Below are 20,547 nucleotides of genomic sequence, written 5' to 3'. Positions count from 1 at the left end.
ACATTTTGTTTTCATTTTCTGATCATAGAATATATCTTATTATTTGGGCTCTTTTATAGAATTTTGTTTGCTATTAAGCATGATAAACTCATTCTAAATTCACTATCAAGTACCACAGACAAGCAATAAGTCTGTATAGGAATATTATAGAACAGTGGTTCTCAACGTGGGGTCCGGGGACCACCAGGGGTCCTTAAGGAGGTTCCAGGGGGTCCCCTGCAAATTGATGAATTGTTAAACTTCACCATTATGTCATTTACAAGAAGTTAACACAGTTACAGAATGTAGAAGAATGACTGTTTTAATCATAGTTTCACTGTTATCTCTTTGCCTACAATACAGATAGTCATGGAATTCTGGACAAAATCATATCTAACAATAAAAATATTCTCAGATTTGGGTCCGAGAGACAAATGGGGATCCATGGCCCTAATGTGTACTAACGTAGGGGTCCTTGATATGAAAAAGGTTGAGAATCACTGTTGGAATGTTTATAGTGATTTTTCGCTGGGGAATGACGAATCTGACAGTCAATCTGACAGGTCGCCCGGCAGGCCCGCCCTCAGTCATGAATATTCAGAAAAACTCCACCACTCCCAGCGAAGCTCATTATAATACTATGCAGACGGAGTAGACGTAGCTCTCGCGCCCACTGGGCCTCTCAACGTCGGATATCCCGCTGCTCTTCGTCTTTGCCAGTAAGGATATCCATTTCCTGGTTCGCTCTGCTGGGAGTGGCCGCTGCCTTCCCCCCCAACAACAATGCTTCAAACGGCGTGACTTCTTGGCTTTTTCTGCGGCTTTTCGGCTGGCTACTGACACACACCAAGACTCGAAAGTCAGCGTGGGACCTGTTGACTTTCAATTTCGGCAATGCGGATAACTTTTTCCTGGAGGTTAGTGAAGTTCCTCGCCGTTTCAGCTCTGCTCCTCCTGTGCGCTCAGATAATAGTAAGTCGAGTTATAGTCAAGAAACACCTGCCAAAGCCCAGTCCCATTCCTCCAGAAGAGTACAGGGTAATTTCCCCTGAAACCTACAAGTATGTTCTCAACCAGCCTGCTGTATGCAAGGACAGAAGCCCCTTCTTGGTTTTGATGGTGCCAGTTGCCCCAGGGGAGGCTGAAGCAAGGGCAGCCATAAGAAAAACATGGGGCACACCAAGCTTGGACACCCTTACTCTTTTCTATGTGGGGCTCCCTAAGGAGGGCCTCGCTTCGGGCGTCCAAGACGACCTGGAGCGGGAGAGCCGGAAGCACGCTGACATCATCCAAATGGACTTCCAGGACAGCTACCACAACCTGACCATCAAGACCATGATGATCATGAACTGGCTGGCCACCCACTGCCCGAGCGCCTCCTACGCCATGAAGGTGGACGGCGACATCTTCGTCAACGTGTTCCACCTGGTCGGGTGGCTGCGCGGCTCCCCCAGGCGGGGCTACATCATGGGGTCGGTGATCGCGGACGGGCGGCCGAGGAGGGACAGCAGCAGCAAATGGCACTTGTCCGAGGAGCTCTACCCCGAAGACGGCTTCCCGCCGTACGTCTCCGGGGCGGGGTACGTCTTCTCCGCCGACCTGGCCGCCAGGATCTCCCGGGCGTCCAGGTTCGTCCGAATGATCCCCCTGGAGGACGTGTACGTGGGCTTGTGTCTGCAGGTGCTGGGCGTCCGGCCGGTGTATTCCCAAAGCCTCCTGACCCTGAGGAACCTGTTTGAAATCCGGAGGCTGGAGTACGAGAGGTGCACCTTCGCCAAACGGGTCATCGTCACCGGGTTCAAGCCCTCGGAGCTGCTGCACATTTGGCAGGACTTCTCCCAAGGCCATCAGAGCTGCTGACACAATACATAATTACACTGATAACTTTTATGCAAGACAAACTTTACGTGCTTTACTTTAGGTGCTTCGCGATTATGCAAAAGATGCTGAAACGAGGTTGTAAAAGAAAAGAGGAGGACAGTCTATAGCCATAAGGGTGGGGATGGGATATGAACCCTGGTTAGGGTTAGGGGTATTTGGGTAGAGGGTAAGCTTATATCAGCAAACCAATATAATCAGGGTTCCCATGGGTCATGGCATCTAGAGAGGTGTATTCCAGACAGGGGAAGTCAGGGAATTTGATAAAGTCTCTGGGGAAGTCAGGGAATATCGGGAAATTTTACAAATGGGTCACTTTACAGGAATACACCAGAATGTATCCTACGACTTTTTCACACATTCATTGCATTAGATGGTTTTCAGCCCAACTGGAGTGGAAACCAGAATGAAAACGACACTAACAAACTAGGGAGGAATAGAAGTCTTAGGTCATATAGAAGCCCTCACACTTCTTTATGGAAAGTCATGGAAGAATCATGGAATTTTCCATCAGGGCCATAGTGGGAACCCTGAATATTGGAACAATAGCAGTATTGATTATATTATGCAAGGCTAATTACGGCCATGGTAGAGGTTGTCTAGTAATAGAGCAATTTCTCAGGATTGTTTACTGCCTGCCTGAATTTGTTTGTTGTTTACACCAAAGAAGTAATGGAAGTAGTTCCACTGTTGCCACCATTGCACTTATTCTTTAGGTAGTGCCTGATGAGTTTAGGGTCCATATTTAAAGTTTATTCTCATTACAAGAGAAAGACCTTGATAATAGACTAGACCTTAAACATGGACCCACAGCACTCAGAAAAACCCTTAAAAAATAAGTAAAGGTTAAAAAAATACTGAATGAGATTGTTATACACAATGTCCTGCTGCAGTGCAATCTAAAGAGCTTGATAATGAGAATGTATACTTTATACAAGGACCTGCAAGTGCTAATTTTACAGGTGTCATATAGCAAAGTGAAGCCAAAGTGATTTGACTGTGCTAATGTGTGTATTGTAGTTACATATGACAGCCAGCTGGTGGCATGATGTACCAGCAGATGACTACTGCAGTTTACAGTTCATAGTCCAAATGCTGGTGATGTAATATTAAGTACATTTTTTCATAAATTTACCTCATCTCTGGATATTGCAGCCATGATTTCCCTGCTTATTGATGAGAAAATGTATGCTGTTGTATATTGACCCATCAGGTTGAGTATTTATCTGTGACTTCAGTGACTTACATTTACTGTAAATTATTGTGAATGAAATAAAAAATGAAATTTCTTTACTGGAATTTGGTATTATGTTTGTGATATCTGTTATGTCACCCATTTTGTAATTGTTAGTTATTAGTATTAGTATTTCTTCTACTGTTAAGAGTTTCAATGGAGAGTGTCAACATCCCATGATGAACTAAATGCTGTTTCGGAGGCCGAATACATGGAATTTTTTTGAATTATTGAATACTGGCACAAAATATCAGCAAGTCTGGCACCTTCACTATAACATTGGTATCAATATTGATCTTCAAAAACCCATATCTGTCAAACCCTGATTGATTAGGGTTAGGCGTAAGATCTCCAATACAGTTTTTCATTGTGTTTAGAGAAATCAAAAACAAGAAACAGCCATTGTATACTATTGGCTGGGGATTACAGCCAAATCAACCGAAGACATTACAGGATGGGTTATGGTGAACCAGGCAGTAGAAGATAATGTTGTTAGCTGCTGTGTAATGATGGACCTGCTGGCTGATGAAACCTGGCGGCTGAAGCGCCAGTGAGTGGGCTCAGAAATAGACGGCTGGTGGTTCATGATTCACCAGAGTCTAGCTATAGCCAGGCGTCAGCAGATGGCAGCCTGACAGCCAGCCTGCAACACCTACAACACCCTCACATCACATCTCCATAACGCTGAGGAAAACAAGCCCCAGCTTTGGACTGGTTGTGTTTTTTTTCCTCTTTCTGGCCAAGCCATAAACTCAAAAATGCATTACTTTGAAAACTGATGAGCACAGGAAGGGTAAAGACCGATATGTTGAGCTGATATTGGCCTTTTATTAAAAATCAGGTCGAGGGCTTTCAGGTGACGTAACACACAGCCTCTGGCGGCCATGTTGGAGGTCCTGAGCTCTTGGGAAACAGTGGCTGTGAACAGAGTAGGCTTGACCGTCTTAGCAGAATAAAAAAAAAACTGGCTCATTTCTGTGCTTTTGACAGGGAACTGATCATTTTATCATCTGATTGATTTTGTGTTTAATAAATGTCAGCTTGTTAGCTAGTATCTGACACTGTCCTGTTGTTAACACATCTACACACTACCTAGTGTACTTAGTAGAAGCGAGTGTTTAGTGGCTAGCAGTCATATGTTAACATTTTTAACATTTTTGCTGGCTAGTTACCTAGCTAACAACACTTAAAACCAACTGTTTGTTCAGGTTAACTGAGCTGACTCTTTAAGCTACAACTTTTTTGAAGTAGACTATTATCAGACTATTAACTTTTATCATGTTACCGAATTAACCTATAGCCACACCACAACCATCTTTTTTTCATATCCCTCCTCTTTTCCTAGTCTGTTGTTATATTTTGCCATTATTTGAGCGCCAAGCGAGCTGTAGTTGCTAAGTTTGTTATGCAAGTGCTTTGTATTGGCAGTGTTGTCCTCCTCTTATTTGATGGATGATACAGTTTGTTTGATTATACATTTACTACAGAACTGATCAATACTAACCTACACTGGTTGTCAATGGGAAGCCCTTACCTGAACTGATTGTAAAGGCATGGTCACATGATTTCGTCCAATGAATTATCTTCGCTCTTTGCGCTGAACCTTGTAGTGGATGTTGGTTTGTCCTCTCTTCACAAAGCCACAAAATACTGGAATGCTAAGATAAGTAGCCTATGGTTAGTGATTTTTTAAATTTTTTTCCACTTCAGCTTCAAAACCATCAGAATCCACCCCAACAAATAAAGAAAAGCACAATAGAGGAACACTCGAAAGCAAAAATAGTCAATATTAGCGTTGGATGTGGTATAAGGCAGTAGTTTTTCATGTAACACTGCAAGAGGCCAGGATCTGGAAAAATTGGCCAAAAAATTATGCCATGCTTGATAGGACACTTTCTACTGGCCGGTTGTGCAAATTTGGAGGTCAGTTCGCCACACGTGAACTCTGCACGAATGTGATGGAGTGAAATTGCTTTGCAGCTGAAAAGATGTTGCCATTTGTGTGATTTTCAGTTGAAGTGAATGAGAGGTGAAGCAAGTTTTCACACACTTGCGTAGTGGGAATGCACCTTAATGCAACATCTGATCAAATTCTATACAAGTACGCATAAATGAATAATAATAATTATCCTGTGTTTCAGTGAAGACCTTTAGTGTCCCATCATGGTCTAAATTAGTTGGGGTTAGGTTTATAATCAGCTTTTTAGGTTAAAGTTATGTCAATTTCCAGCTCAACAGTTTGGCCAGAAAGTCACAGCCTGTATTATGAATTAATTGTAGTATTAAAGCTCTCTCCCTTCTGCATATATTGTCCATTTTTCTATTTCCCACACTGACAGAGTGGGAGTTTATGCTCTGGGCTGAAGCTCTCTTGAATCCACGCAGTGTTCAAAATATTCCCACCTCTGCAGCATGTTGTATCTTCCCACTTGATGGATGCTATTCATTGGCACAAACCTGTTTCAGAAGAAGCTGTAGTTCCTGCAATGATATATTAATTAGACATTAAACACTAAGGTTAGACTGATATAAGTGTTTACCGTTCTATTGGGCCGATATTAGCCTTTTGATAACAATCAGATCAGCCAGTCAATGTCGTCCACCTCTGATATGATGGAGCTTCCTCCCTAATCACAGCTAGTCAATATGTTTTTATTATTCTAATTTTTATATCAAATGTCTGACGAGACGAATCATTCCAGTATGGTGTGGGAGGATTTTACTCAACAGCTTCAGGGTGTCAGACTGTCTCACAGGAAAACACCCCCCTCAGATCCTCTTCCACTGTTATATATTATCAGTCTGTGGTGTTCAATGCATTCCAGTTCTTCCGTTATTATGTGATGAAGTGTTGTGATTTAGTTTTTTGGTGAACCCACTTTCCCTGAACCTGCCTTGTCTATTTCTACTTCAGTTGGTGATTTCTTACATTTCCCAGAATGCCTTTTAACAACCCCCAGAGAAGGTCTATTGAGGTTCTGGTCTATTGAGACTGCTGTCTGGAGAAATTGGTCTCTCTGTCTCTTCTGCAATGATTGTTGAACATCAATACAAAATGATGAGTCTAGAAAGAAGCTCTTTCTCTTCAATTCTGAAGGACTGACAACAAAACCTGACATTGAGGCTACTGTTGATGTTTTAGGGTGGATTTTTTCCTTTAAGGAGCTCGAGCTGCTAACCCACCTGCAAGAAACTCATCTGGGTTTCAATGGAGAGTTTTAGTGTCCCATGATGGTCTAAATTCTGTTTCTCCACCCTGACAAGAATAACATTCTGGGGGAAAACACTGAGTTGTCTTTTTTTCCCAGCACTAAAATAGCCAAAAAATAAACATATATTGGCGCAAAATATCGGCTATCACGAGCCTCACAGAAATATCGATATCGGCTTTCAAACACCCACATCGGTCGAAGCTATACTATCCTGACCACAGCGCGGACTTTGCCAAACTGCCTGCTGGCACAGTGTTGCCCTGCTCTGCTCTCCCTGCAGGCTGCAGCGGCGGGCCGGGCGGCTCTCTTCTCCTCCCCTCCCCTCTCTTCTCCTCTCCTCTCCTCTCCTCTCCTCTCCTCTCACCGTGTGGGCGGAGTTAACAGCCACCGACGTAGTGAGGCTGGTTCCTAAGACAACCCATAAAACATGCATTTACATTAGCGACGCTTTTTTTTCAGCCCATCCACAGCGAAGCGAGCCGCAGGAGAGACTGACCAACACTGACTGAACGCTGCAACAGCACGGACATTATTACTGCAACCGCGCCTGCAATGCACACAGCAAACTAGAATAAAGGATAATATGATATGATGAATAGTATTTCATCCAGCACATAAGCGCGATTTGCAATTTTTTTTATTTTTTTTTTAATCTCCGACAAACGAGATTGGGATTGGTTCTACCGATGTAAGTATTTCCTATAGTCGTTGTTGTCTGTTATGTTTGTGCAAAGTTTCAAATTGCCTGCTTCATCATAACACGACAAAGAAAAGTAATCCTATAGAAAATTATAGATGAAAACAATGCAAATATCAAAAGGTCTTTATAGGAATATTACACCAAAGGAGGTAAAAACAAATATCACAAATATAAATAAAGTCACTATAAATCTACTAGTGAATACCACAGACGCACAATATTATAGTGATAGCACAGTAGCCTACTGTAGATACAATATCATAAAGTACAAAAAAGTCACTATAACTCACCATTAAGTACCACATACTATAGGAATATTATAGAAATATTACAGTGATTTCATAGGAGGTACATTAGATCACTGTAAACTTATTATTGAGTACCATAGACACACTATAGGAATATTATAGGAATATAGTGATACCATAGGAGGTAAAAAAAAATACTGTAAAGTGCAGTATGGTCACAATAAACTCACTATAAGTCCCTATAGGAATATTATAGGGATTTTTCATTGGGAAACAGCAGTCTATCTTTATTGTCTTTTTTCCACTCCATCACCATAATTTCATTGCAAGAGTGCTTTTGAATATATGTGATATTGATTTATAATAATATCTCTCTGTAAAATGCAACAGGTGGCAGCTCTCTTATAGGCAACTCTCCTCTCCAAAGTACAATTATTATAGCTGTATCTCCAGGAAATAAATTAACCTATGACATGTTGTAATCAATCGTCATGCTAGTTATAATTTACCCATCTCCTGTTGTCAATGTTGCCTGCATGACAGCACCTGTCTGTTGCTGTATAAAGTCCTGCGTCTGTGCTTCTTGCTCATCTGTTGTTGCATGTATGTGGTTGTTTCCTCAGTGTCTGCACAGAGACTTAAACCGCTGCCGCCCAGCTCCTCTGGGTTTTACCCCCCTCCCGCCCTCAAGATGCATATGAATAGCTTATTAAATCAATGGAGTAAGTATTGTGCCATTCAAATACTTTTTCCAACCCTTCCTCATAGTGTTTACACTGCAAAAGTCGTTTTTTTATGCACAGTCAGCTACACTTTCTCACAGTAAATGCATAATACCACCGAATATTTGTTTATGAGGAGGAAGTAATGTGGATTATCTATAGTTTTGCTTGGCAGGTGCACTCAAAAAGGAAGTAGCTGACAACTTTTATGACATTCAACTGAGAAACCACAGCTTTCTCACTATGTTCAGTCTGTGAAACTGTGTGCGCAGTGTTGCATTGCTTGACGCCAGTGTTTTCATGCATTACAGCAATTGTGCAGTAGGTGATTGTGCCTGTGTGTGTGTTTTTTTTGGTGTTGAGTCTTGAAAGGCTAAAGCAGGTGAACCTACCTACCTACTGTACATGAAGTGTGTCTAGCTGTGCATTGTCCTGAAATAGAAATACCTTGGCTCAGCATCCCTGCCTTTCTAACCTTGTTCAGAGCTGTCGTGTCAGGGAAGTGTCCCGTTACCCTCCATGTTCAACACATCCTGGATAGGCCTCCGTTTTCTACTGTTATGATGTAAAGAATCTTTCTCAAGTGGTTCAGATTGAAAAAAAAGATTGAAAAGGAGAGCAAATTGTCCTGAAGACTAGGATTGTTCTTAGGGATGCACTGACACCAATACTAATATAGGGATGGGATGATAAATCGCAATTCAATATATCGCGATACAAAAATGTGACGATATGTATCGTGGGGCAGAAAAATGAATCGTGATATTACATTTTATTCTGCTGTAGTAATCACAAATGAGACGCTTGACCATCACAATTTCACAAGCTCTCCATCCAAATTATATTGTCACTTTGTAATGACATTTTTAAATTGTTTACATTCTAGCAGCCAATGACATCAGAAATAAACAGAATTCTGCACAGTCAGACTTTGTTGTCATTGAACTTTTATTTATTACATCGTATCGTGGTTGTATCGTGAACCCCGTATCGCATATCAAATTGTATTTTGAGGTAAGCATCGTCCCATCCCTATAATACAGGTATCAGCTATTGTGCTGATCCCAGGCTAAAATAGATATCTGTATCAGAGAATTTCCATCTGATACCAACAAGCACATGTAAGTGTACGAAATCAAAGTTTAGTTTAGTTTCTGCCTTCTGTCTTTCTGCCTTCTTGAGTTTCTGCGTTCATACAAAGAAGGATGTTAGATCTCTTTAATGGAGAACTTGATAATATCTCAGTCTTTTTTTTGTCCAGTGACCCCAGACTTGCTCTTGGTCTCTTATTGTTCATTAAAAGGGAAATGGTGCAGATCAGTAGTCAGTATCAGCCTATAACTATAGTCAGGGATGTAGTGGAGGATAAACCCACCTAAATTCAGTTTAACTACATTTTAAAATATAATAGATTTTTGTTTCTCTTGGTGGCTGTTTGCCTTATGATGATCACTGACAACAGGCCATAGTTTACCCTCCTTTTTATTTACCACTACATCCCTGCTTATAGCTTACTTGAAAGTGGCACTGTTGCATCCCTCGTATGCGTGGCTGCTTCACTACAAGGTGAATGTCTGCAGCGGCTGTGTAGGTTGTACCAGACCTTTGTAAATTGTTCTTAGCAAGCCATCTGTGTTTTCCACCTCCATCCCTCGCCAAGGACAAGCGATTCGGATTTAAACGTAGGCTGGCTGTGGGAGTCTGCACAGCGAATGGATGGATGGAGTATCTAGACGAAAGCAGAGATAGAAAGAGAATCCTAATGAATCTCTCCCTCCCCGGACACTTCTCCGGTTTTATTGATGCTGATGTAAGGATGGGATTTGACGGGGATTCCCCTCTGGCGGGGGATCACACTGATGATCGCCCTGCAGCGTCCTGGCCTCTAAGCTCTCACCTCCCAGATGGTACGCACTTATCGCGAAACATAGTTGAAGCCCATGAGCTTCACTTCTTGGCATTATTGCGGTTTCTGATTGAGCAACATCTGTTACTGATGTATAAGTGGTGAGTTTAAACACCCCCACCCCCCCTCCTCGGCTTTCCAGAGAAGGGTTTGGGTGTAACCCACCACAGACACAACATCACCCCGCCCTTGGTGGAGCGAGGATTTACAGTATGCTGCAATACAGTAGATCCTTCCTATTAGCAAACCGCAGTAAACACACATGGTTCTCATCTCAGGTCGAGTGATATAGGTTTTTGGAGGCCTATGCCGATATTTACGATAGCTGGTAGCTGATGTGTTGTGCTGATATTTAATATCTTTAAATTTGGCCATTTTTAAGCTACCTGTCAGGGTGAAACAGCATTTAGACCATCATGGGACACTAAAACTCTCCATCGAAACCCAGGATAATCCTGCAACTACTTTTACTACTACTACTACTGCTACTACTAATACTACTACTGTTATTGCTACTACTACTGCTACTAATAATAAAACATATGCATGCGTAGAATCTGATCAAAATGTTGCTTTAGAATGAATTCAGGTTAAGGTCTTCCCATAGACAACCACTGCACCATTGCAATATCCGCCCATATATCGGCAAACCAATATATCGGTCTAACCGGAGCTCTCACCCCTCCAAACACTTAATTGAATCTCACTCCAGCTCAATCACGTTAAAGATTCCCACAGCTTTTTATCAGTGGATGTTTACTTTGCTGTGCCTTAAACTCTGCGTAATGCTGTTAGTCTTTCCGGTGTTTGCACAGGTCCGCTTTTTTTTTCTTTCTCACTAAGCTATAGCATGAACTTGACTGAACAAACACTGGGGTCGGCCACTGGATGAGGTCAAGGGGGAGGGGATAGAAAGGGACAGAGATACATTGTGCCTTTTCTGCATTTTGCATGACCTCCAACACGGTTTCCAGCCCACTCGCCCGTCTCCACAAGTGGCATGTTGTTCTCGAAAGGCATTCTGTGAGCAGAAAAGATGGAACGCAGAATTGATCCGTGATGATGAGTGAAGCATCTCTCCGCCGACGCTTCCACACAAGCGGTCGGGGCTTCACGGATAAAATCAGTGCAGTTTGGATGCCTTGCATAACCGTAGAGGGAGATGTTTGCCCGATGTGGTAAGGATCTCAAATTCCTAGATGCCCTGAATGCATTCGTCCTTGTGGGAGGAAGAATCCACCGACCGCGAGTTGTTTACAAAGTTGAACATCACTCTGCTGGGTCCTATTACACAGTGCCCCCCCCCACATGATAAGGCACTGGGTACCTGGTCTCTTGTGTCACAGCGTGCCAGTAGAAGAGTATGGCACCCTTGGGGCGAGCTCGGCCCAGTGGATATAAGGTTACGGTCTAGCAATGAGGGTGCACAAAAGCTTGAGGCAGATCTGGTCTAATGCCCCTTTGAATTATTCACTGGATTCAGAATGGAGGTTGGAGCGTTTCCGATGCCTTTTGTCTCAATTAATGATCGTTTCTTGAACTCTTGAATATCTCATGATTTAGGGACACAGATCTTATAGTGCTTAAGTACAGCAATGAATTGGGTGGCATAAAGTGCATAAAGTGCAAAGTCACAGTTCGAGACATGCTATGGACGTTCAACTATACCTATTCATGACATGACTATGACCGACGTCAATATGACTTTAAGAGGCAAGCTGGTCTTAGTTGAGCACTCCTATTTTAAGATGCCATATTAATATAGGCCTTGTGATGTTATACATTGGTATTTCCAGTGGTATCCTGGTAGCGCAGCAGGCTAAGGAAAGTACATGCCATGTATTTTTGACTTGAAGGGTTCACATCTACCTCATGAACTTTGACTCTTTCTAATAAACTAGAAATTCCTGTAAGTAGTAATCTGTGAGATCCTTGTTTTTATTATTATTTTGTCTCCATCTTTGGTGCTCAGCACTCATTGCTGTGGTGTTTCTGCACTGCACTTCCCAGAGATCACCTGTCAATCAAACAGTGTGGGTGGAGCTTGGATTTTCTGTTGATGCAGTTTGAGTTTCTTCTTTTGTTTACTACAAACTGCTGTTTTTTTTATTTTTTTTATTGAACAATGCAAATGTACAAATTACTTGTAAAATATCACTGAATTAATTGAGATTACATAAAGAAGTACATAAAAGTTAGATAAAAATCATAGCAAACAAGTTTAATAATAAATAACTAAACAATGAAAATAGAAATAAACAACTAAATAAACAAACAAACAAACTAATAAACAAATAAATGTTTTCCCAAACAAACCAGAAATGTAAAACGCATCACTTCCTGTGCGCCAGAGAATTTTTCCCAGGAAAGAGCTACCAGACACCGGGTGTTTAGAACAGCAAATGTAAAGCTTTCATAAACTGAATATAGGTTGAATCACTATTATGTTATAGCAATTGGCGATAGAGTAGCAAAACATTTATTTATTTATATGAAAATGTCACGGATTATCACTTTAAAAACATTGGTATCATTTTTGCTGCAGATTGGATATTTGCTTAATCCACATGTTGCTTTTGCATGAAAATTGTTATTGAATTATCACTCAAACTGGTCCCATCAAAGCATGATATTGAACTGAAGACTTCCCCTGTTAATTAAATCTATTGACTCAGGAACTGCAACAAGTGAGTCTATCTTTACAGAGGCAGGTCCAGCACAGAGCACAGAGGGTCTGTATGTAAACTGCATGCAAACAGACTCAAATCTCCACCACTGTTCCTTTAGTGCATTAGGTCTGCTGTATGAGAAAAATATAACACTAATGGAAGGGCAAGAATTACTCTTATCTTACCATTAGCAAAATCTTCCTCCTCATGCATGTACAGTGAAACTGTTATCCCATGAGATAATTTCACTTGTTTCCAATGCAAATCAACTTGTTTCATCAATTTTCTTGCATCAAGTGTCTTTTTCTTGATAACAGATGAGTTATCTTTCTTATTCTGCCTTTTTTCAAGATATTGACACTTTAAAATCACTGAAACAAGTGAAACACCACTGGAAACAAGTAGAACTGTCTCACCCCACTGGCAGAATTTTTCACTTGTTTTAAGAAAAGTTAGATTTTATGGCTGAATATGAGACTAATTGACATTTTTTGCAGAGTATTCCAACATACTGTCAGGTGTAGAAAACCAGTGAAACAAGCTGAAATACAATGAAAGTGAATGTTTTTACCCCATTTGCAGACCTTTTTTTCTACTTTTTAAGATTCAATTTGAGATTAAATGACTTTTTACCATGGAGATTTTTGCAGTGTTCCGTAATCGGCTCAATAGTACATTAAGTCCCACATTAGACAGACACCCTATCTGACCGAGTACAGAACTTGATCACTGTGGTGGCCGGTGATTGCAGTAGCAGTGGCTCCACATGATTCATTATCAGAAATTAATATTTGCTCTCTCACTCCTTAATCAGGGAACTTTGAAGTAACTTTTGTTTTTGTGGCCTACTGTTCTCATTGCCATTCACTGTATATAGCGTATGAGTCAAACATGGTCAACAATGGGTTAGCTGGGAATGGATTCAAACGGATTGATCTGCAATAGAAATCCTCATGGATCCTCATGTATAGAGCTGGTCACTGCCTCAGGCTTATAGAAATTAAGAATAGAGGGTGTGGGGTTGCGTTCAAGTCCGCTGCTATTTTTAAATCCTAGTTTTTGGATTACATCAGTGTGAAGGTCCAGCATACAGTATGGTATTCCCTACATAATGTACTGTGTTATTATGTGGTCCTTTGATGCTGCAGCACCTCCAAGCTACACTAATGCTGATGCAGTTCATAGGCAAAAGCTGCACAGACACATCAATAGAGATAAACAGATAGATAAACAGAAACTTTTCAGATGTGAGTCTGTATATAATTGAGTTATGCCTTGTTCTCAGAGGCAATGAAATTTCCGTGGGGAAATTGGGTCACTGCAGTAGCAAAGAATAGGATATGGATGACAAATATAATATAACACGGAATTGCACCAACTGAGCATATGGAAAATAATACAGGGTAACACTTCAGAAGTGCATTGTGATGTATTACAAGCAGATTATAAACCCATTAGAAGCATAGATCAAACATCAGAAAATGAAAAAAAAATGACATTAACTATGCAGTCTCCCCTAAATTATTCAACTCCCTATATTTTTTGCATCTTGTGTTTATCACAAGATAAACACACTCACTTTGTGCTTATAATGCGCTTATGAGCACCACTTTAAACTGTTACATAATACAGCAAATAAAAAGCAGATGCATAATTGTGCATCACAAGCTTTATGTTTTTCATCTTCTTACTTACTTGAGCTATTGAATCCCGTCAGAAGCCCTATTTTAGGGTATCAGTGTAAAAAAATAAGCATTCTTTTTGTCATTCCTGAACAACATGCTTATGTTTATAGATTATGTATAGATGCTTGGTTTTTGTTGTGCAACGGCAGAATGCTCTGCAACGTCGCTTTGTCCACCAGAGTGAAGCACGGTCGGGGCCGAGCGGAGAGCCACAGCAATGTGCGGTCTGGCTCTTATTGATCTGACGTCGACCCATACAACACATGCCTGCTGCCCTCCCCCCCCAAAAAAAAAACCCCACTGTGGCTCTGAAACGGGTGTCACCTCGTTTTGGAAAATCCATGAGGCAATTAACACTTAGCGCGGCTTGGCAGAGGACAGTTTAAAAGGCTTGGCTTTAATGCGTGAGGTTGCAGCCAAAAAATGTCCTGGCTCGATGGCTGGTTAAAGGAGATTAAATGCTCTGCTGTGGTGTAGTTGCCCACTTCATCAGCGTGCTTTATGCCTGAGATCACTGGGGCTCCGAGGATGGAGCTCACAAAAATCCATCCACACCCAAAGTCAGAATTGCCTGGTTATTAGACGTCTGTTTGGCTTTGTGTGTGTGTGTTTAATATCCAGATCCGCTTTGTAAAGCACCTGGAAATGAAAGTGCTACCCGTCTGTGTGTGATGCTTGCTTGTGTCAGTCCCCTGGAAAGTTGAGGCAGTGTCATCAAGTTCATTAACGCTCCCATTCTGTGTGGAAAAGAGCAGATTGAGCCATCGGCGGTGCCGCTTGTAATCATTTTGGCTTCGAGTGTGAAGTCTGAGTGAGTCACCGCCTTGACGTCACCTGCTGACGCCGTTCCCCCTGTTTGGGAAATGACACGGCCCCGCATGGCCGCCGCGCAGCTCAGAAGTCATCGGTTTAAGTGCCTGAACACTCACACACACACACACAGGCTCACACATTCTCTGCTTTGGGCTAACATCACATCCTGGTCCGATCTTTTCGGAAGTTCCCCAGAGAGAAGGCCTGTGTTGAAAGACGGCGCTCTGGGGAAAAGTCTCGCTTTGGTGTGAACTGATTTTTGCTGTGAAACTCCCACAAGTGGCATTCCTTATCAGCTGGGAGGACGTCAGCCAAGGCGATGAGCAGTCCAGATAGTCCCGCTGAAGGTCTCTGTGGTCAGACGCAGGTCAGACTCACAGCGGGTTGCGATAACTGCCCTTCACCGCGGGAAGTCATATTCCCTTCTCTTTGCTTTTCTAACTTCTCCCCCCTATATGCGTGAAAAACACACAAAGCGCGAGCGGCTCGGAAAATCACTTGGCTCACTCATGCAGGATTTCTGTGAGTCAAAACTGGCAACGCAGCAGCCAACTGAAACTCTGTTGCTGGCACATATTAAAGCGCTGCCTAATTTTAGTGGAGATTTGTTTATGTAATATGTGTGAACAGATTCACTCGTGCATAGAGTGCCTGTAAAGGGGCATTTTTTATAGTATTTGAAGACATTACATAATCATATTCATTTTGGAAGAATGTTGCTCCCTGAAATATTAGTCACTATTTCAAAACATGGATGATTCGATCCTGAAAAACAAAGCTGTTTTCTCAGCAAATATCTTAACTTGATGACTAATAACTTTTATAGTAACCCATCATATCCATGACTTTAAAGGTGCTATGTGTAGCATTTTTAAACATCAATATATCATTGTCAAATTAACAGTGATGCCATGGTATAATTACTGTAAACAAATGAGACCATGGTGGAGATGATTGGTCGCATTTATCTCACACCAGCAGTGTTGTTACTGCTAGTGTTTCTCTAAATTAAGACTACATTTCCCATAAACCCTGGTGCCACCTAATCTAGCAAAATAAATAAATAAATAAAAACAGCCTCAAGGCCGGGAAGGTTTGTATGGTGTGACAAATGTTACTGGTCACAGTGGGACAGTGCTGGTTGGGATGGGGGATGCCAGTGGATGGGAAAAGAGAGAGAGAGAGACAAAGAGTGGGAAATAGAGAAAGTGGAAGAGTGAAACAGAGATAGTGAGAAATGAGAAAGGAGAAACGAGAGATACAATGCAAAAAAAATAAATCTCTTCCTTTTTCTCAGAAATATCTTGAAACACTGCAGCATAGGCCACCATTGTATTTCATCTTCATCTTTCATCTATCACCATCTTTCTACTTTGCAATAAAGCAAACATGTAACACTCTTACTACTACTACTACTACTACTACTGCTGCTACTAGGCCTACTACTACTATTACTACTGCTACTACTAGTACTACTACCACCAATATGACTACCACAACTACTACTGCTACTACTACTAAACTACTACCATGAATGTACCATGAAATGTGTTGATCCAGTGTGGAATTGACAGACCATGAGGTGGTTTCCACCTAACAGCCAGTAATTTCACGGTAGCTGTAAGTCCAGACAACCATACAGATTTTTCCCTGGCTGCTAAGTTGAACTCAAAGGCATCATTTAACAGGAGGACCTTAGAGGATCATGGGATTGTCTTCCCAGTAATGTTAGATAATAACATCTTCATCAGTATTTTTATTGAGATCCTAGATAAGGAGGATATTTTTTGCAGTGTAGAGAAAAAGGAAGAAGGGGAAGAAGAAACAAGGGATAAAAACAGAGGGAAAAAGAGAGAGAGATAGAGAGATGATAGGCTGCCCTGTAAGCGTTTCTCTCGGACAGTATTGGAGCTGAAAGTGCAGCGATTGTTTGGTCCGGAGCCGAACTGAACAAAAGCAGCGTGAATAGCCGGGGTTGATTCCCCACTTGATTGACAAAACGCTGCCAATTGTGTCAGCGTGTCAGCGTGTGCTTTCCACCGCCGTCATTGTAACGACTGGAGAGGCTGTTGTCCTGGAAAAAAACAAACTCTGACTTTCAGTGTCGTCGGGCCAGTCCTCTGTGGCAGAAATTAGGTCAGGACTACCCTCTTTATTGCAGGATAGTGAGGAACGTCGAACAGTGAATCGGTGGAAAGTGAAGTTTGTTCCACAGTACATTGATGTTTTAACCCAGCCAGACTGCACACTGCAGAAAAATATTCATCTTAAAGGGCTACTCTGACTTTTTGGGAGTTTGGCCCATTGGTCACCTTACCCAATATGTGAGAGGATTGGCACGAAAATCATCTCTGTGTCTCCAGTTGGTAATTCTGTCCGGTATGCTTTAGCATACAATATGGTAAGGGTTAAATATGTAGTTTCTGCTGTCCTGAAGCATATGAAAAGTAAATATCAGCAGGAGTTGCTGAATGCTAGTAAGTGAGACAACGTAAACATGTTGCGACGCAGGTTTCTGCATTCAAAAACACTGCAGCAGGTCGAGGCTGTGTTGTTGATGTTGTTTGAAGGCCCTCCTATCACTTGAGTGTTGTACCCTCCCACACCCGACGCCCGGTCCCCCAAAACACTTGGCTCGCACTTGCATTCCTCTGCGAGCTACGCAGCGACATCAGATAACTGACAGCTAACTGACAGCTAACTGACAGCTAGTTACTGAAGGCGTGTGGAAATGGCAGGTACAGTGGCTCTAAGTGGCCAACAGGCGCAAAAACAAAGATAAGCGCAAAGACTGCTGCTCTGTTAGCCTGGGAGCTAGCTAGTGTTAGCATATCTAGGTGCTTTACCTTTTGTTTGTCATTCTATCTTGACTAGTTAGCCTTCAAACCAATAGCAATAATAAGTGACTCGAAATACGCCATTACTATATATGTTAGCTAACCTTGATAGAAACATTTCCTACATCTAATTCATTATTTCGTTATTGTGCTCAACGTTAGCCTTTGTTACAGCTAACGTCAGGCCAAAGTTTGTTCAAAAATCTGGCAATTTGTTTCTGCCTTGCTTAAAAACAGCAAATAGCAAATAACAGGGATATGGTTAGTTAATTTTGATGTACATGTCTAAACCAAGCAGCCAAAACCACGTGATTCTCGATACTCATGCAGTGCAGCCTTTTTCTGCCTTGTTTCAAGACATTGACACTTCTTTTAAGAAAATTCTTGAAACAAGTGAAACTGCAGTGGAAATAAGTGGAATCATCTCACCCACAAGAAGAATTGTTCACATTTTAAGAGAGATTAAATGACTTGGCAAGATGGATTTTTTGCAGTGCCCTGTTTTTTTTGTTTTCTCAAGTGTGTTAAGGATGAAATGTAGCAGATAGCTGTATGTGAACCACCACTATGTCTGAACCGGACATCACAAGTTGCACTGCATTCAGCATCACTTCTCTTCACTTCTTCATATTACAATAGTTCTGTTCACTTCACCAACTTCCTGCTGACATTAATGTGCTACAGTTTCCTGTGATATAGTTTCCTGTGAAGTGTGATTTAGGTGTTTGATAGAGTCTTTCAGTTGAAGCCGTGCAAGTCTTTTGGGGGGTAGGGTGGTCTAGTGATTAGAATAAACATCGTCCTGTGACTGAAAAATCACAGGTCCGATCCTTGTGACAGTTAAGTGTGTCCATCAAAAGCTATGTGTGCTGTCGAAGTGTCTGAACCCCTACCTACTCACTCTTTCCATGTCGATCTGGATTAGAGTGTTATATAACTGTCTAGCATGTTATGGATTGTTCTGTAACTAGAAAGTTTATTATTTAGTTGGATCTCTAGTACCACAAGACTTGAATGTACAATTACATCCAGATTACATTAAAATAAGAATGAGAAGAATAAAAACACTTAGAAGAAAAATATTATGACTCTTGTACAAAATGAACACCTTCAAAGGAGCACATTCCCTTTTACATCTTTCTCTTTCATCCATCCAGAGCATGTATCTTTTATTAGCCTTTCTCAGAAATGCGATCACACCTACATTATTATGCGTAAGGAAGACAAACAGCTCACCACCCTGGACAGTGTGTCTCTCTGTTTAGCGACCAGCCCGTCTTCCCTGCCTCTATTTTAAGCCGCACATTATTCAACGTCTTTGTTTCACTCGGTAAAGTGGAAGCACTTTCCCTCGCCCATGCAGCTAATAAGTGGGAGAGCGAAATTAGGCCTTTTGTGAGCTTCTCTTTCATCCATCCGTCATTTTTTACTGAGTATACTTGCATGCATAAAGTGCCCTTTTGTCCGTCGCACAATCTTTTGTGTTAGGGGCGATTCGTTCAGCAACGCAGTGTGTTGAAATTATTCTAAAATTATAATTATTTTAAGTAGGGTTAGACCAGTATATCTATATGTTGTCCAATATTGGCCTTTGATTAAAAATGGATATAGTCATCCAATATGAGGAGGCGAGGATATGATTTTATTCACCAGCTTCAGTAGTGTCAGTCTGTAAAACCTGCATTGAAACCTGTCTTAAGGAGCTGCTAACCCACCTAAACTTCATTACCATGACTTTCAATGGAGAGTTTTAGTGTCCCATGATGGTCTGAATGCTGTTTCAGAGACTTTTCCACCCCAAACAAGAATAAAATTCTGGGGAAAACACTGAATACCTGTCATTTTTAGAGGGATTATGAGGTGTATGAGGTTCCACTCGCAGTTAAAAAGTCAATCATAAAAAACACAACATTCATCAGATTAAACTTGGGACATTGCTCGTGAAAATCCATCATTTAAGGCAGCACCTCTCTCTCTGGTTGCTTGAGCATGATTTGTTTCCACTGCTTTTTTGGCATGAAAATGGCCAAAATGAATGATTTTTAATACCAGTACAAAATATCAGCTACTGGCAACTTCAATCCAAAAGTATTGGCTTTCAAAATCCCATATCAGTCAAACCCTAACTGTGTGTGTGTGTGTGTGTGTGTACTCTCCCAGCGGACATCTCCAGGATGTGTGATGTGGACGTTTCCCCTGAGCCCACCAGCCCCACTCTGTACGGCGAGTCCTCGGACCAGTACTACCATGTGGACCGCTGGCAGAAGCTACGCACCGCCGTCCGCAAACTGGAATTCTGGGAGAATTTCAGCGCCGAGCTTATCGGCAGCGGCTTCTTCTCCAAAGTCTACAAGGTATTCCTTCAACCCCCCCTCTGCCCCTCTGTTCCCCTTGCCTTCAATGCCAGCCTACGTGTGAGTTGCCATCAAAGCTTGCTTTGTTCCAGCCACTAATTGGGACATTCTTGCCATTCCGTGATTGGCCCACCAGCATTGGAGACTGTGGGGGCGCAACAGTCATCCCCCTACTGAGATCTTACATAACTCCTAGCCTAATCTAAAGTAAAACAACGAGAGAGAGCTGAATTTCATACATTTAGGCTTTGTCCCTGATGAAATGAGCTAGAAAGAGGCCGTGGGAAGGATGAGAGATTGGGATAGTTAC

At 41.8% G+C, this 20,547-nt stretch overlaps 2 protein-coding genes across 2 annotated transcripts in view; both read left to right on the top strand.

Annotated features, from left to right (window-relative positions):
• Positions 1-761: 761 nt before the first annotated feature.
• Positions 762-3,125, top strand: b3galt8 (beta-1,3-galactosyltransferase 8). Its single transcript, XM_071900965.2, has one exon. It carries the CDS (start codon positions 874-876, stop codon positions 1,837-1,839), a length of 966 nt encoding a protein of 321 aa, XP_071757066.1. The 5' UTR covers positions 762-873; the 3' UTR covers positions 1,840-3,125.
• A 3,680-nt stretch (positions 3,126-6,805) lies between these two features.
• LOC139913031 (dual specificity testis-specific protein kinase 1) overlaps positions 6,806-20,547 on the top strand; it is a 28,488-nt gene continuing 14,746 nt past the window's right edge. The window contains exons 1-3 of the mRNA XM_078285226.1: positions 6,806-6,991; positions 7,875-7,973; positions 20,044-20,237. Of these exons, the coding sequence (XP_078141352.1) occupies positions 7,943-7,973; positions 20,044-20,237 (225 nt within the window). The 5' untranslated portion in view covers positions 6,806-6,991; positions 7,875-7,942. The remainder of the gene's footprint in view (positions 6,992-7,874; positions 7,974-20,043; positions 20,238-20,547) is intronic.

This window comes from Centroberyx gerrardi, chromosome 8 (assembly GCF_048128805.1).
Source record: "Centroberyx gerrardi isolate f3 chromosome 8, fCenGer3.hap1.cur.20231027, whole genome shotgun sequence".
NCBI classification, from domain to species: Eukaryota; Metazoa; Chordata; class Actinopteri; order Beryciformes; family Berycidae; genus Centroberyx; species Centroberyx gerrardi.
This window is presented reverse-complemented; position numbering and strand designations above follow the sequence as displayed.